At 41.2% G+C, this 16,798-nt stretch overlaps 1 protein-coding gene across 1 annotated transcript in view; it reads left to right on the top strand.

Annotated features, from left to right (window-relative positions):
• si:ch211-236h17.3 (carbohydrate sulfotransferase 11) overlaps nt 1-16,375 on the top strand; it is a 30,994-nt gene extending 14,619 nt beyond the window's left edge. Inside the window, exon 3 of the mRNA XM_062463613.1 lies at nt 14,908-16,375. Within this exon, the coding sequence (XP_062319597.1) occupies nt 14,908-15,744 (837 nt within the window). The 3' untranslated portion in view covers nt 15,745-16,375. The remainder of the gene's footprint in view (nt 1-14,907) is intronic.
• The last annotated feature ends 423 nt before the right edge of the window (nt 16,376-16,798 follow it).

The raw sequence follows: 16,798 nt of genomic DNA, 5'->3' as shown, positions 1-16,798 counted from the left end.
CCAAATTAGAAAATGTACGACCAGGGACTTTTTGAGATATTGGGGCGCAAGGAGAAGAAAAATAAGAAGAAGAAGAATACTAACAAAAGCAATAGGTTCCCTCCTACCGGAGGAACCCTAATAATAATAATAAGAATACTAACAAAAACAATAGGTTCCCTCCTACCGGAGGAACCCTAATAATAAGAATAAGAATACTAACAAAAACAATAGGTTCCCTCCTACCGGAGGAACCTTAAATATAGCTGCAAGCAGCGATGCAGGTTCCTCCGCAAAATGGCAAAATATTATAAAATCTACAATGTAGAAGGTCAAGAGTTGGACAACAAGAGAGCAAAACAACTTCATGTTTGGCCAACAACAATAGGCTGAATGGGGATTTGAACTCAGGAGCATAAGGTTATAAGTCAGTCTCTCTAGCCTCTCTCCTACACACCAACTGTTGAGATTTTACGAATAGAAATGGCAGAGTATTACCTTTGGGACAAAGGTTAAGAAACGGTTGTGATGAAGAAAGTGTTTTGTCCGTCTCTTCATAAACGGAGTGACTAAGTTCAGTTGAGTTCTGGATTTTAATAAGTATTATCAATCTGCAGATTGGGAGAGAAAACCAGACCTCTGACAATAAATGACAACACAACACCAGGCTTAGGTCTCAATCATGTCTCTCTCAGCTCTGAAAGCCGGAGGACCATCTTTTATAGGGCACAGGAATGTAAACATAGATAGTGACAGTCAGGCAGTAATGACGTTACAACAGTCTCAGAGGAAGAGATTCACAGCTCCCAACACATGACCACTCAGACTAGAGAGATCATAGTTCGCGCCCTCCTTGTAGTCATGACAAAGGACGTTTACCCAGTACTTTCTCCTGATCACGAACATCTATTAACCCTGACACATAGACACAATCTACTCTTATTAATAGCAAGCTTACATGAGAACATACTAACTAGTATCCAATGATTAGTGAATAATGTAAGCACACCGGAAATCGCTTCTTTTCTTCCACAGTTGACATTTCAATGTCAAATTGCATAAAATTGCACATGGTACTACTTCAGAATGATGTCATCTCGAAGCCAATAAGGTTTTAAAAACCATCAGTCAAAATGATATTTGATTTATTGACAGAAAGAAGGCAATGTGGACATTTACGTAAATACACCCCTTTCAGCCATTTTGTATTGCATTTCTTATGCCATTTCACCCTATATAAAGACACATCTGCCCACACACAACTTCCATCCATGCTGTTTCCCTCTCTCCCAGCGCAGGTCATGCCAAGGCAGAAATGCTGCGGCGGCCGCATGAGGTTAAGAGTTAGTCCAAAAACATGCCTCCCACAATTGACAAATTTTAACCACAGTATTCTTTTCAAACTTTCCCCAAGATGGCTGAAAAACCACAGATATTGTGCATGGTATATCAGAATGATGGTATCCTGTTTAAATAAACAGATAATCAAAATTATGACAGGCCAAAAGACTGTGGCTGGATTTGAACCTGTGACCTTGCTCCTTGCAGTGCACTGTCTTAGCCTACTGAGCTATTCTCAGTGTTGAGAACAAGGGAGCAAGGGGTCTGTGTTGATCTCAACATCCTCTGTAGCATCCTCTGTTGTTGCTCTCAGCATGCTCTGTTGTTGCTCTCAGCATGCTCTGTTGCACTCTGTTGAGCAGGCCTCTGCATGACCTGTAAACGTGAAGAAAAGGTCCATGTCAGTGGTGAAAAATGAAGCTTTTTCCATCTACACTTGATACAGACTTCAGTTTTGACTGTGAAATGCAGTGGCACTACTTGAACTTGAATCCAAATGTGTTGGAGACCCATGCAATGTCACTCAAAACACTGGTTCGATTCCAGGCTCTAGCAAGAGTATTTAGCTCTAAACTGGTCAATATACACATCTGACCAAAGACCAGCTCGACCTTTGCCTGTAAACAGTGATTCTGACTGTCAGAGACCTTAAAATAGCTTGACCTAGTGAAATTGGCAAAACTAGCCTAGCTAACGTAGGTCGTTTTCTCAGGGCATATGACGAATGAAACAGGCTCGCCTTGAAACATCCGAGATACTGGCTATCTTTAGCAGGCTCTTGTCTACAAAAAACAGTCCTCCCTGATGTTTTTGGAGTAGAATTGAGTGAAATACTAAATTGTTTACACACTGCCAGTGGGCGAGCCGAGACTGACTCTGAGGCAAACGTCAAAACAATGTACCCCGTCTCACTGAACAGAGGGAGTGGCTGTCGTGCGCTAGTTTGTGTTGTAGTTCCGTAATGGCGGCGGAGAAAAATGCGAGCGAAGCCATTCGGTTTTGCTGAGTTTTGCTGAGGTGAACGCTAGCGATTGGTTATGGCAGATCAGAGTGGCTCTGGGCAGATTCAATAGTTTTAAACTTCAACAGAGTACCCGCCTACAAGGAAGTCAACGCTTGTCAATGGAGCGAGGCCAGACTCTCTGTACAAATGAAATGTACGAGAGTCTGGTTAGGACCAGGCTAGCCCCCTCCACCTTCTTGGTATAGAATTCGCCGAGATTCAAAATGATTCACTAATTATAAACAGAGGGAAAAAGATAGCTACTTTTCGAGTTCGGTTTTCCGTCACTTCAAGCTCACAATCTAAAAGGTCTAAGAGTGCTCAAACCTTCACCATCATTCAAGAGTAGTGTACTTTCACAAACCCAATCATTGGGCCTCATTCACCAAATGTTCTTAAGAACAAATTTGCTTTTAAACCCCACTTACGCATTTTTCACGAAGATTCTGGCATTCACCAATGTTTTCTTATTTGGGATTTGTTCTTGGGTAAGAACAGAATGTACGCACACCCAAGAACACTCTTACGCACAATTGAGAGCTGACATGTTTAAGTGTTATTTAGTGGTTTTTTAGTGGTTTAGTGGTATAACTACTTATGTAAAATAAGTAGTTATACCGTTTTCGTCAGTTCTAATTTAAAATGGAATATTTTGTCTCCTTTATAATCTTGCAACTATTATTTTTTATTATTTTACACATAATTAAATGTTTGTTTGTTTTAATAAATACACACTACACTTACACTTCTGCTCATTTGTAAAGCACTTTGAATTGCCATGGTGTATGAATTGTGCTAGGCCTATTTAAATTAACGATCAAAATCAAAATGTTCGTCTTGGTCTCGATTGCGTTGCTTGTATTTTTATTTAGGTTCCGTTGCATGGTTTAGGAGGTTACAAAGTTTTTGTGGCAAAAAGTGCCTTTAGTCAACGAAGGGTACTCAGTGCTAGCTACGTCACCACGTCAGCACACGTTAGCAACAACGCATGGATTGATGTGCTGTTGCACAGCGAGTATCGTATTGTGCCGTGGTGTACTACTACTAGCAGCATCATACATGTACATTTAAGCAAATCAAGACTTGCATGTACAGTAAGTAATGTCACATTAAAGAATGTATGTAAAGTTTGAAATCAAGCTTGTGTGGTGCGTCTCTGGCTTCAGTGCCACAGCCTAAACTTTATGTCAAAACAAACGTTCTCATTTCCGGCGCTTTCAAACAATCCCCTCACTCAGTGAAGTTTGGCTAGCCACCGCAACTAGCTTGCTCGTAGCAAACTTCTTTTGAATTAGCAATTTCTCCCTAAATAGATGTAAAGCTTATTTACGTTGTTGGGGGCATATTTTCAGTTAGCAGATGGTACTGTTTGAATCGCGATTCCATCTGAAATACTGCCGGTGACAACGTTGTTACGTTAGCAACGACGCATGGATACAACGTGCATAGATGTGCTGTTGCACAGCGAGTATCGTATAGTGCCGTGGTGTACTAGCAGCATCATACATGTACATTTAAGCAAATCAAGACTTGCATGTACAGTAAGTAATGTCACATTAAAGAATGTATTTAAACTCAAGCTTGTGTGGTGCGTCGCTGGCTTCTGTGCCACAGCCTAAACTTTATGTCAAAAGAAACGTTCTCATTTCTGGCGCTTAAAAACAATCCCCTCACTCAGTGAAGTTTGCCTAGCCTTCTTTTGAATTAGCCATTTCTCCCTAAATAGATGTAAAGCTTATTTACGTTTTTGGGGGCATATTTTCAGTTAGCAGATGGTACTGAATTGCGATTCCATCTGAAATACTGCCGGTGACAACGTTGTTACAGTAGCTTGTTTCAAAGGGGGTTCGCTTGTTTCAAAGGGGGATCTTGAGTAGGCTAAATGCTTGAAAATATCACTAGATTGGAAAAAACTTAAGGGGACGGACCCACCTGCAAGCGAGCACACCCTACAATTTCCCCAGAAATTGTACCCTCTCTAGTTATTATTATTATTCTTTTTGCCCCCCTAAAACTCAGTCAATATTTGGACTACATAGACAACCTAGGTGTCAAAAGTTTTGTCTTGGTAGCGATTGAGTTGCTTGTATTTGTATTTACGTTCCGTTGCACGGTTTAAGTAGAAATTAAGTTTTTGTGGCGAAAAGTGAAGCTAACGGTGGCTAACTTGCTAGCCACAGTCACTGACGCTACTAACGTCACTAACGTCACGAAAACTCGCGTGACTATCTCTAGCAGAACATTAGTTTAGCAGCTCGTTAACATCTGGGAGATGGCTAGGCTAACTGCTTTACTGCAAGGCAGCTGCAGAAACACCACAAGCAAAGAGGCCTGGGTGATAACAATTTGCTAATTTTACTTTGTGATATGACACACAATTGTGATGTGTAACGTACAATATAAGCTGATATTATTAAGGAAGTACATCTACTTTCGGAAACAGTAGTCTACTATTTCACTGAAGCATTAGCATCATGACATTAGCCTCTGTTGCCCGGGCAACACATACTGCAGCGGTCTATGATACATCTGTTTTCAATCGTTAAAATAAACATTCCTCACAAATACATTTTCGTTGTAGGATTTATTATGACATTAGATTACAAGTAAATGATTTGTGGGTGAAATTATCATTACCTGTGGTTTCAAACCTACGGAGCCCCAGACATGACATCCAAAAAAATAAAAGAATTTGTTCCACGAAATGCTAATTCGTTCCCACGAAATGCTAATTCGTTCCCACGAAATGCTAATTCGTTCCCACAAAATGCTAATTCGTGGCCACGAAATGCTATTTTGGGGATAATGATGTAGCCTAACTATATTGCGGGCAGTGTGGGGCACATATACCCAGAGCACGCTAAAGGTGCAGTCATGGACAGAGCTGATTTTATTGAAAAAAAAGCATAACCATCAAAGCGCTGAGATTAGGAGAAGTCACTCGTGCAAAAAAGGAAAGAAAATGTCGGTATGCGAGCTTCCCGAGAAGAGGTAAAATTGCCAGATCGATCCACAAAGGTGTGAGCAACTACAACTATCAGCAGCTCAGGAAGACTCCAAAAGACGAACTATATGGTGGTAATATCGTCAGGAGTCTTACAAAAGATGTTCTGAAAATTATTTCCTCTGAAGTGCAAAAAACTATGAGACTCCATAATGATGTCCTGCTGGAGCTGATGCTCACACAGACAATTATGAAGGAGTGCAGCGGCAATGTTTCTTTTGGTGGTCATATTCAGCACCTGCAGGTGGACCCATTTGGAGTCCATATGTACATGGATGTAGGAATAAATATAATGGTAGAGCATCTTAAACAACCCACACCAGTTACTCTCCATCTTGACACTACTGGTGGTGTTGTGTCAAAGATCTCAAATCAAAACAAAATGGTTCTGTACTATGCCCTTGTACTGCTAGGTATGGGCAAAGATAAGCCACCTGTCCCCATCTCTGAGCTTATCACCAATGAACATCCTATACCAACATTAACATATTGGTTGATGGAAACAGTCAGAAAAGTCTCCAGGTGCACATCGTGCAGAGTACGACAGGTAGAGATAGACTACAGATGGGCTCTGATGGATAGTGTGCTGCTGCCCTTTAACAGGATACTAAATCTGCCTATCTTGAAAGAGCCCATATTGTCATAGAAATTCAGAAAATCAACAGTGACGGTGGTGATCTTGTCAAACATGAAAAAACACTGAGCATATCGCATGATAAACACATAAAAGTATAGAGCATGTGAAAGAAGACTCCGAAGAGCAGTTCCATGGTGAAATGAACTAGAGCCCGACCGATAAAGGATTTTTAAGGTCGATACCGATACAAATATTTGGTGATTTACAAAATACGATATTCCGATATAAAAAATAGTTTTAAAAATCCAGAAACGCGTAACAAAACAAACTGATTTCCCTAACATTAGTTATTTGTAGTTTGCATTTAGTCATTTTTAGCAGACGCGCTTATCCAGAGCGACTTACAGTAAGTACAGGGACATTCACAGACGCTAGTAGGGTGAAGTGCCTTGCTCAAGAACACAACGTCATTTGACACTGCCGGAAATTGAACTGGCAACCTTCTGATTAATAGCCCGATTCCTTAACCACTCAGCCATCTGTTATTATGTCCTCAGTAAAATAATATGATAATGCAGTTTAAAAATAAACTTGTTTGTTTTATTGTCACATCAGAACAGAGGAACATCAAAATATATTAAAGTTCTGATAAATAAAATGTATAAAAATACAAACTTAAGATATGAAACTTAAAGTTCTTTGAACAAAAACACAATAATTGAAAAACAAAAAACTTTAATATTCATTTATCGGCCATTATAAATGCCGATACCGATAGTTTGGAAAATGCCTAATATCGACCGATAATATCGGCCCGCCGATATATCGGTCGGGCTCTAAAATGAACAATCCTTGTTTTTATTGAATTATATGCAGGCAAAATCCCTATGGGGGAAAGGCCTCTGAGGTGGTGGTTTTACATTTTCAAAAATGTGCTTCAAATAATGTGAGATAGAAATGAAAAACCTAAAGGCTGTGCAACCTGTATGCATAGTCAGTGAACACTGAAATGAACTTGAGGATTATAGGTCACATGACAAAAAAGCTATTGAAGTTTGGAGGTTTATTTTGAATAAAGAATACATTTTTTTAATAACTTGAGATGAAAATGAACAAAATAAAGGCTGTGCAGCATGAATGCATACATCTTCAACAGTTTAACATTATTTTGACGCTCCTAGTTCATGTTGTTGAGAAGCTATTGACTTTTGAAACGTGTAATTTGTTGATGGTCCCTAAACATACGCGTTGTTTAGGCAGCCAAAAGCATTGGCTAATCGGCCGGTCGTAGCAGTGCTAACACCGGTTAAAATAACACAATACTGCGCGTCAGAATATCTGTTGAATATCGAACTTCAAACCAACTTTACCACCGTCATTCACCAGCCTAAAATACAATACAATCAAATCATCTCTGTCCATGACACTGCACCTTTAGCTTGCTCTGGGTATATGTGCCCCACACTGCCCGCAATATAGTTAGGCTACATCGTTATCCCCAAAATAGCATTTCGTGGCCACAAATTAGTATTTCGTGGGAACAAATTCATTTTTTTTCAGATGTCATGTCTGGGGCTCCGTACAAACCAGTGTAGCTCACTGCAACGCTGTAGCCTACCCGAGACACTAGTGAGTAGCTAACATCTCCACAGCTGTTTAGGAAGTCAACGGCGACAGAACATGTTCGGCACTCCCCTTACTCAAAAGTCTTTCAATAAGTGAAACTATCTGACTAATAACCTGAACTTCATTGCCACAGCCTAAACTTTGTCAATCTGTTCATGAAAATAATTGTTTTCAGCCTAAACCGTACAACGGAACGTTAAATCCAATTCAACCAACGCAATCACTACCAAGACGAACACAGCAGTAGTCTAGTACTGTACTGTAGTAGTACAATTTACCGGGCCAGCTTCTCCACACAGGGCTATATCGCATTTTGCGTTGTTACTGACAATGATCGCTACCAGTGAGCTTTTTATGAATGAGGGATTTTCCCCTTAATAAATGTCAAGCTTATTTACGTTTTTGGGGGCATATTTTCAGTTAGCAGATGGTACTGTTTGAATCGCGATTCCATCTTCTACTGCCGGTAACGTCGTAGAATAATCTTCAAAGGGGGTTCTTTATTAATGAATGAATGCAATATGAGTAGACTAAATGCCTGAAAATATCACGAGAAGGGAAAAACTTTACTCAAACTTTACACATCAACTTGATGTGTTGAATTCTTAAAATACACATTACTGTTTTAACAAATGCTCATAATAAATCATAGCATATTGCCTAAAACCTAAGGTAAGCACAAAAATAATCAGTGATACATTTGCGACCCATTAAAAATTACGGTCACAATGGCATTTCAAAAGGTCGCAAATTGTTTGTTTGTTTGTTTGTTTATTAGCATTTATACAATGATTAAAACAATATAAAGATACAAAAGAAGAGAAAAAAAACATGCAGGTGGGGCCAGAAACCTATGTGGTTTTTCGTGGGCCCCACCCCAACAACTTAATAGTCAATATTATACATTAATCAAACTAAACAACATTTTCCAAGATAAACAAATAAAATAAGTCGAAATTTTACCATAAATTATCTATATGAATTATAAGATAATTTCACGTGAAACAAAATGAAAACAAAGAGAATCGTTTAAATTTTAACAGAAAATACATAATGAGAAAATACATAATGAAACTCATTTTATATCATTGAACATAATAAATACGTGATCGATACTAAATATATTTAACAAATTGCAAAAGAAATGAGTCGAAATGATGCATAGAAGTGTTTACATGTATATCAGGTTGTCAAATATCAAAGAAATGCAAATGCAACCATTTCGGTCGCAGTGTAGTGCCCTGGGTTAGACTGCAGTTGGTCTAAATGTGTAGGCCGACATTTACATTTATTCATTTAGCATATGCTTTTATCCAAAGTGACTTCCAAGAGAGAGCTTTACAAAAAGTGCATAGGTCAATGATCATAAACAACGAGATAGCTCCAGACATTGCGGGTAGCCAAAACATGAAGCATACATTGTGAAAAAGCAAATAAGTACCAGAAGAGCATGTAGTTAAACAAATTACAATTAAACAACATGATCCTTGAAAGTTCTACAGTGTACCTGGAGGAAAGCAAGCAACAATAATATAATTCACAGCGAGCACAAATGGTTAAATCAGTTACAACTAACCAACAAGAGCAACAAGTCCCTCAATAATTGTCATTGTGTTCCTGGAGGAAATAAGCTAACATCTGATCCAACAAATCTTTAGCCTTTTCTTGAAGGTGGAGAGACAGTTACTATCTCTGATGAAGGTGGGGAGATGATTCCACCATTGGGGGGCCAGACAGGGAGAAGAGCTTGGGTTGGGAGCGGGCACTCTTGAGAGGTGGGGCCACCAGACGGTTGTCAGAAGAAGATCGTAGGTGGGGGTGTAAGGCTGGATGAGTGGACATCAAAATTGTGACCATGTAAGAATTTTAACGCTGACTCATTGCATTCTTGTCCACAGTCAAAAGTATAAACACACAGGGACATCATAAACATACAATGGTCTAATTAGATCCAGTTATCCTGGCAAAACATGTTGTGTTCTTCATTTATTGTCAGGACACGGTCCAAGTATTGCAAAAAATAGAGCCAAGTGTAGTTAGTTTGGAAATTCTAGGCTATAGGCTTACTTGATGTTACATGTTGATGCTTAGCCTATTCAATTCAACAACTTTTGGAATGACAAAAGTCAAGGTTGCCCTTTGTCCCCACTACTATTTACGTTAGGGTTAGGGAACCATTAGCCATGGCCGTAAGAACACATACGGGAATATCAGGCATCACAATTGGTGAGATAGGAACATCGTATTTCTTTATATGCGGATGACATCATATTTTTCCTGACCAATTTGAAAGACAGTATTCCTAATTTAATGAGATTAATTGAACATTTTGGGGAGTTCTCTGGTTACAAAATCAATGATTCCAATTCAACATTAAAGGTCCCATGACATGAAATGTTCACTTTAGGAAGTTATTTAACATTAATATGAGTTCCCCTAGCCTGCCTTTGGTCCCCCAGTGGCTAGAAATTTCGATAGGTGTAAACCAAGCCCTGGGTATTCTTCTCCGCCTTTGAGAAAATGAAAGCTGAAACGCTCGGTTTTGAAAATGTTGGTTTTATGACGTCATAAGAGCAAAGGTTACCTCCCCTTTCTCTGCTTTACCCGCACAGAGAATTTGGCCCACCAATGAGAAAATGAACTACGACTGTGCGAGCGCGATATTGTTTTTTCTCGAGACATCAACACAACACAAACAACACGTCCTGAGGAAAGCTCATTGTGGGACTGCTCGTAGGGGCTGTAATTCTGCACCAAGGCTGAATTTCTGGAAAGAAACTTCAGATACAGTATATACAAGGCCTATATAAAAGCATCAAAAAACAGCATGTCATGGGATCTTTAATGTTTCGTGTATATCGATGTCTCCAAAGCATTTACATTTAGTCATTTAGCAGACGCTCTTATCCAGAGCGACTTACAGTAAGTACGGGACATTCCCCCCGAGGCAAGTAGGGTGAAGTGCCTTGCCCAAGGACACAACGTCAGTTGGCATGACCGGGAATCGAACTGGCAACCTTTGGATTACTAGCCCGATTCCCTCACCGCTCAGCCAGCTAGTGTTATGCACTAGTTATGCACTAGTGTTATGCACTGATGTCAAATGAAATTCGCTGCTAATGGAGTTAAAACTGTAGACATGCATGGAGTCCATTCAAGGCTAGTCAGAGAAATGCGGGACTGTTGTGCTAATCAGCAATGTAACTTTGTCGTCGTCATCTGCCGCTTATCCGGGGGTCGGGTCGCAGGGGCACCAACCTAAGCAGGGAGGCCCAGACTTCCCTCTCCCCGGCCACTTCCACCAGCTCTTCCTGGGGGACCCCGAGGCGTTCCCAGGCCAGCCGAGAGACATAGTCCCTCCAGCGTGTTCTGGGTGTTCTTCATTCAATGTAACGTTAGCGTAGCAAACTAGCGATTTTTAAAAACGTTTTAATTAAGAACATGGTTGCAAATATATATGTACAGGACTGTGTCGAGCACAAAACAAGACTGTCGTAATTTTTTAATAAATTATTTAAGACAAAATAATTACATTTATGGGACTCTCTGGATGATCTGGCCGCCATTGTTGCTGGTTGTGCAGTATCACATACCCCTTGGTTTCAAGTAAGCTCCCGAAAACACTTGGTTTTAAGGGGTATGTACCCCTTAGCCCTACCCCTCGATCAAAACGAGTATTGGGATAGCCCTTACTCTCACGTGAACGCGCAAAACTAAGGGGTAGGGGTAAGACAGAGAATTGGGATTTGGCCTAACTGAAGCATTGAATCAATGGTCCAATTTGCCCATATCTGTGGTCAGTCGAATAAATATAATAAAAATGACTATTCTACCCAAATTCCTATATTATTTTCAAGCACTCCCACTGCCGCTACCAAACATGTTTTACAACAACCTCAACAAATTATTCGGCCAATTCATTTGGAATGGCAGGAAAGCTAGACTTCGCCTTAAGCTACTATATCTGCCATATGAAAGGGTGGGGGCTCCACCTTCCCAATCTCAGATGGTACTATTTGGCTGCCCAACTGACCTCAGCAACATATTATTTCTGTATGACAACGCTCCCAGCCTGGGTGGGCATTGAGCAAGAGTCCATTCCAGATCTACCATTAAGTATGTATCTATACTTTTTGAATATTAAGTCATTGAAGAAACATACAACAAATCGTTTTCTTAAAAATACAATATCAGTCTGGTATGCCGCACACAAGCATATCAGAATCAGAATGGGTTTTTATTCGCCATGAAAGTTTGCACAGACAAGGAATTTACTTTGGCCGAAAGATACCGACCGAGGCAGCCATTATCGGCGCCCCCTTGAAAACTTCAGCAGAAACATGAGGAGAGGAGAGAAAGTTAACCCCCAGACTATGCTCCTATAGGAGTACAGTGTGGGAACAGGAAAAAACACCTCAGCACATACATTGTACAACATTACAGAACTCATGACATGCAAAGGGGGTGGGAAGCCAGCGCAAACAAGCAGCATCTGGACCTGCGGCCGTAAAAGGCGCTGGTCACAGACCCGCCTGCCACACTGGGGGAACAAAGCAGGCGAAGGTGTTGGATGGGGGTGGGGGGGGGGGGGTGATGGCATATCTGTAGTAGGTGAAAGTTAGTGTATGATTAGGCCTGGGCTGACGCCTTCGCCTAGGCCACAATCAGTCAGATTCACAGTTCGCAGATTGTATTGCCATGGAGACATCCTTGGTCGTGACCCAGACAGAGACCGCAATCCACAGGTGTTTGTGGGAGGGGGGAAGGGAAGAGACTACAAGAGAGTCTCACTGCAGCACTCTCCAGGGGAGTTGTTGTTCCAGCAACAGCCTTGACCAAGGCCTGTGCTGGTTACGGGGCCGAAAGCAGATAATATTGGGGTTGTTGTTTGGTCGAGTAGCCACATTCAATTTCCACGTCTACACAATATGGTCTCCAAATCGGTCCACTCTCCTTTGCAGAGCCGCTAACTTCTCCATGATGTTAACCATATTGCGTTGTAAAGTCACAGTCTGAGCGCCAACAGCTCTGCCCATCGCATCAATCATGTCGGGCAGCCTTAGGGGGCTTTTGACAGCTGTAGCCGTTTCATCAATTTTCCGATATACCAGGGCAGCGCCCAATACAATCAGCAGACAGCCTGTAATCATGGTTCCGAATTGGTGATAGATGTCTTCCACCTCCTCCACGGAAAGCACCGCTAGGCACACGACACGCCACTTCTCCCACGCGTCCATTGAGTAGCCAGCTGCGAACGTCCCGTCAGGACAGTTAGGTTCCCCCGAACATATAGGGGATATGCCTGTATTATCCCAATTTACTCCTATTTGGGGTAATGAACAGTTTACACCTGGTACAAAAGATGGAGGATTTAAGTCTTGGAATACAAAAGGTATCTGTAAACTGATGGAGAGTTGTACTTTTTTTTATCAACTATGTCAGAGATATAACATTCCTAAGAAACACTTCTTTAAATATTTACAGCTAAAAAGTTATGTCATCAAAGTATGACCAGATAGCGTGTATCCCTCCTTTATTCAATCCTTTATCCCCTGAAAAAATTCTCAGGGGGTCAATTTTTCTGATAATGATTAAGGTGACCCATTCAATGGGTACATTAAGTAAGACAATATTAAATATAGCTGCAAGCAGCAATGGGGTGGCCAAACAGGTCAGATGACCCGGAAGAAACTTTAGACATCCTCAGAAGAGGGTTACAAGTACACGCAGCAAGTTTGGTGTGAATCCATCAAAGATTTGCTGAGATACGACACAACTTTCTGTTTGGCGGCTCTGCCACCGATTTCGATTGGCTGTACCGGACAAACGGTTTCGAAAATCTAAAATCATTTTGATAGTTTGTGTGAGGATTGCTTTGGCTATATACAGCTAGACTAAAGGTAGCTAGCGACTGCGTTGTACCAGGCTTAGCTTGCAGTGGCTTACAGTCTCGCCAAACAGATAATCAGTGACATGACAGTCTCATTGGCTTTGGCTGGATTCGAACCTCTTACGTTGCCCTTGCCAGGACACCAACTTATCCTAGTGAGCTATTCTCAGTGCTGGCAACCACTGTTTTCAGTTACTGTGTAAAAATATAAGCTGTTTTTCCTGTGGCAAGCAGTTTTAGCCTTTAAAGTTTAAACAGCTGTAATTCAGTCTTATTTGAACAAGTCAAGGTGATTGTGGTCTGAAGATAATCTGTGCCAAATTTGGTGAATATTGGATACATTTTGTAGGGAAAAAAACGTTTATTAATTTGGCTGGAATCACAAGCTGTAACCGTCTGGTCAAGAATGCTGGTCCGTTTGGGTGACCGGGAAAAAAAAGTTGCAATCCCACTCAGATCGGAAAAGAAGATTTTCACTTTTTGATGCGAGAAGTAGCTTGCTGCATGATCAAATTCAGCTGATGGTAATTCAGCTTACCATAAGCTACTCATAAGCTTGCGCAATGAGTTTGACTTTCTCGTCGTCGGCAAAAAGACTGTTCGGTCTCTCCAAAATCACACTGGCAATTGAGATTGAGGTTGATTCCGAGATGAGAAGAAACTCAAAAGCATTCCTGCGTGAGTTTTTTTTTTTTACTTTATGGATGTACCTCAGCACAAGCACCGTCTGTGTAGAAACATCCGTGGTCTCGTCAGCTTGGATGGCTACACAGTTCGCGGACTTCACCTCCTCCACAATATGTTCCCTCACAATCACTAGCATACACTCCAGTAGCTCGTTTGGAACTGTCTTTGATGTGCCTTGAAAACTAACCATTTTTAAGATGCTCATCAAACACCTCATCTAATTGTGCCATAAAGTTGACCAGTCCAAGAAAAATACCAGGGTTGGTGGAGCCCTCAGTTTCATCTTTGCCTCGCAAAGCTAACTCAAACATCCGCAAAACTTCACACACTGGATTAGCCGGTTGAGGATGTGGCGGTTCTTGCTCACCTCATCGTTGTGGCGACGGACAGCCAGCCTTTATCCCTCATCCAGTTGAGTGGCAATGTTCACTCTCCCCAAAGCAGACAATCTCAAACAGCTATCCATGTGGGTCTTTGACAGCTCATGCTTCTTGATCTTTTCTGAGAGATGATGCATGTCTGTTACACCAGTCGCTGTCCCAGCAGTGCTGTACAGTTTTACTAATTACCAAGAATTACTCCATTCTTGGACAGATTATGGCTATTATACTGTAGATCATCTACTAGACATAGAAAACCTAGGATTACATAAATCTTTTGGCTCCCCCTCAGTTTTTTATGTGCTAGACACAAAAATGGAAAGAATATATTGTGGTTGACTGTTTAGTTTGTTTAATCATGTCCTGTTGTCACTCTTTTCCCTCCATCCACCTCCCTCTCCTCACCCATTGTTGGAGAAGTTGGTCGTGCAGGTGACCCACCAGGGCCGTCGGGAGCTCATGGAGGAGGCATGTCGCTTGTACACCCGCAAGCACCATGTGCTCATCCCAGGGGATCTCAAGCACGTCATCGTGGATGACCAAAACGGCCTGCTCTACTGCTACGTGCCCAAGGTGGCTTGCACAAACTGGAAGCGCATCCTAATGGTTCTGACGGGGGCTGTGAGCCCCCGTGACCCACTCGCCATTCCTGCCAACGAAGCCCACGTGTCCGGCAACCTGCGCACGCTGTCGGAGTACTCGACCTCCCAGATCAACCAACGCCTAAGTTCTTACCTGAAGTTTGTCTTTGTGCGCGAACCTTTCGAGAGGCTTGTCTCAGCCTACCGCAACAAGTTTACGCGGAGCTACAACACAGCCTTCCACAAGCGCTATGGTACGAAGATTGTTCGTAGACACCGGATGGACCCCCAGCCGGAAGCCCTGGAAAGGGGCAACAATGTCTCTTTTGAGGAGTTTGTGTACTACCTGGTGGACCCAGCTACACAGCGCGAAGAGCCCTTTAATGAGCACTGGGAGCGTGTGCACTCGCTCTGCCACCCTTGCCTGATCCACTACAACGTGGTGGGGAAGTACGAAACACTGGAGCAGGACTCCCGCTATGTGCTTCAGTTGGCTGGGGTGGACAGCCAGGTCAACTTTCCGTCCTCAGCCAAGAGCACCAGGACTACGGAAGACATGGCCGCCCAGTTCTTCCACAACATCAGCCCTTTTTACCAGAAGAAGCTGTACAACCTTTACCGCATGGATTTCCTTCTCTTCAACTATTCCATGCCAGAGTACTTGAAGTTTCGATGAAGTGAATGTGCTTGCTTGGACATTCTTTGTTGGTAAGGTTCACAAAAATGCAGTCAGAAACTCAACTATATGTTGTATGAAGAGGATATTTTATGACAATGGAAATCAGTTTTCTGACAATAAGTAACTTATGTTATTAACTTTTAACAGCTGGTATGGCATGTGTCTGACAATATTATGTAGGCCATATTACCCAAGATAGAATCTCAAAAGCATGATTATACATTGTTTGAGGCATTTGTCTCAGTCCTTTTACCTAATTAGATAGATTTTTCATCAAGATACAGTATGTCATTACAACATGGAGAATACATGTTTGACAAAGATAATTAAGCCAATAGAGTTGGAACTATTGCCTTCACCACAAGTCAAAGATGCAGTGCACCAACAACGTTTCTGAATGTGAAATTATCAAATTGTGTGCCCACCACTGAACACAATATTTTGAGTTTGGGCTGTCAAGAGATTTACATTATTTACGTCATCAACATTATTTACAACAAGAGGATGTGCACAATGAAAGTGTTTATCACATAGGGACAATGTCTGTTTCATTACAGAGCCTCTGATTGGGTGCCTCAAAGGCATATAGAATGTCATCTACTTGGAAATGTGATTGTTATTGTCTTCTTGACAGAACTGTAAAAAAAAAACATTGTAAAAAAACAGGAACAATCTGGCAGCTGGGACGCCAGATTAAACCCATTAAATTACAGTAAAAATAAATAAATCATTAACATAAATTAACTGTAAAATAATTTTCCTGTACCAAATTTACAAGATATATCTGTAATATTACATTACAGGCTGTTCTTTGCCGGTAAATATGACTTTTATTAATTGAACTTCTCTGTAAAAATAAATAAATAAAAATATTAAATAAAGCCAAAACAATATATAACGATTTAACATTTTCAAAACAAGTCGTGTGCAGCATCCAGATATTACAGATATTACCAGCGCTAGCTGTGCGAATTGGAGAGGAATATTGCTCGCTGCACGTTAAGCTTACAAGAAAGGTTTAATCGCCATCTAACTGGACAACATTCACACT

The sequence above is a fragment of the Osmerus eperlanus genome, chromosome 1, assembly GCF_963692335.1.
Source record: "Osmerus eperlanus chromosome 1, fOsmEpe2.1, whole genome shotgun sequence".
Lineage (NCBI taxonomy): Eukaryota > Metazoa > Chordata > Actinopteri > Osmeriformes > Osmeridae > Osmerus > Osmerus eperlanus.
Note: the sequence above shows the minus strand (reverse complement) of the source record. Positions and strands in the feature narration are given on the sequence as shown.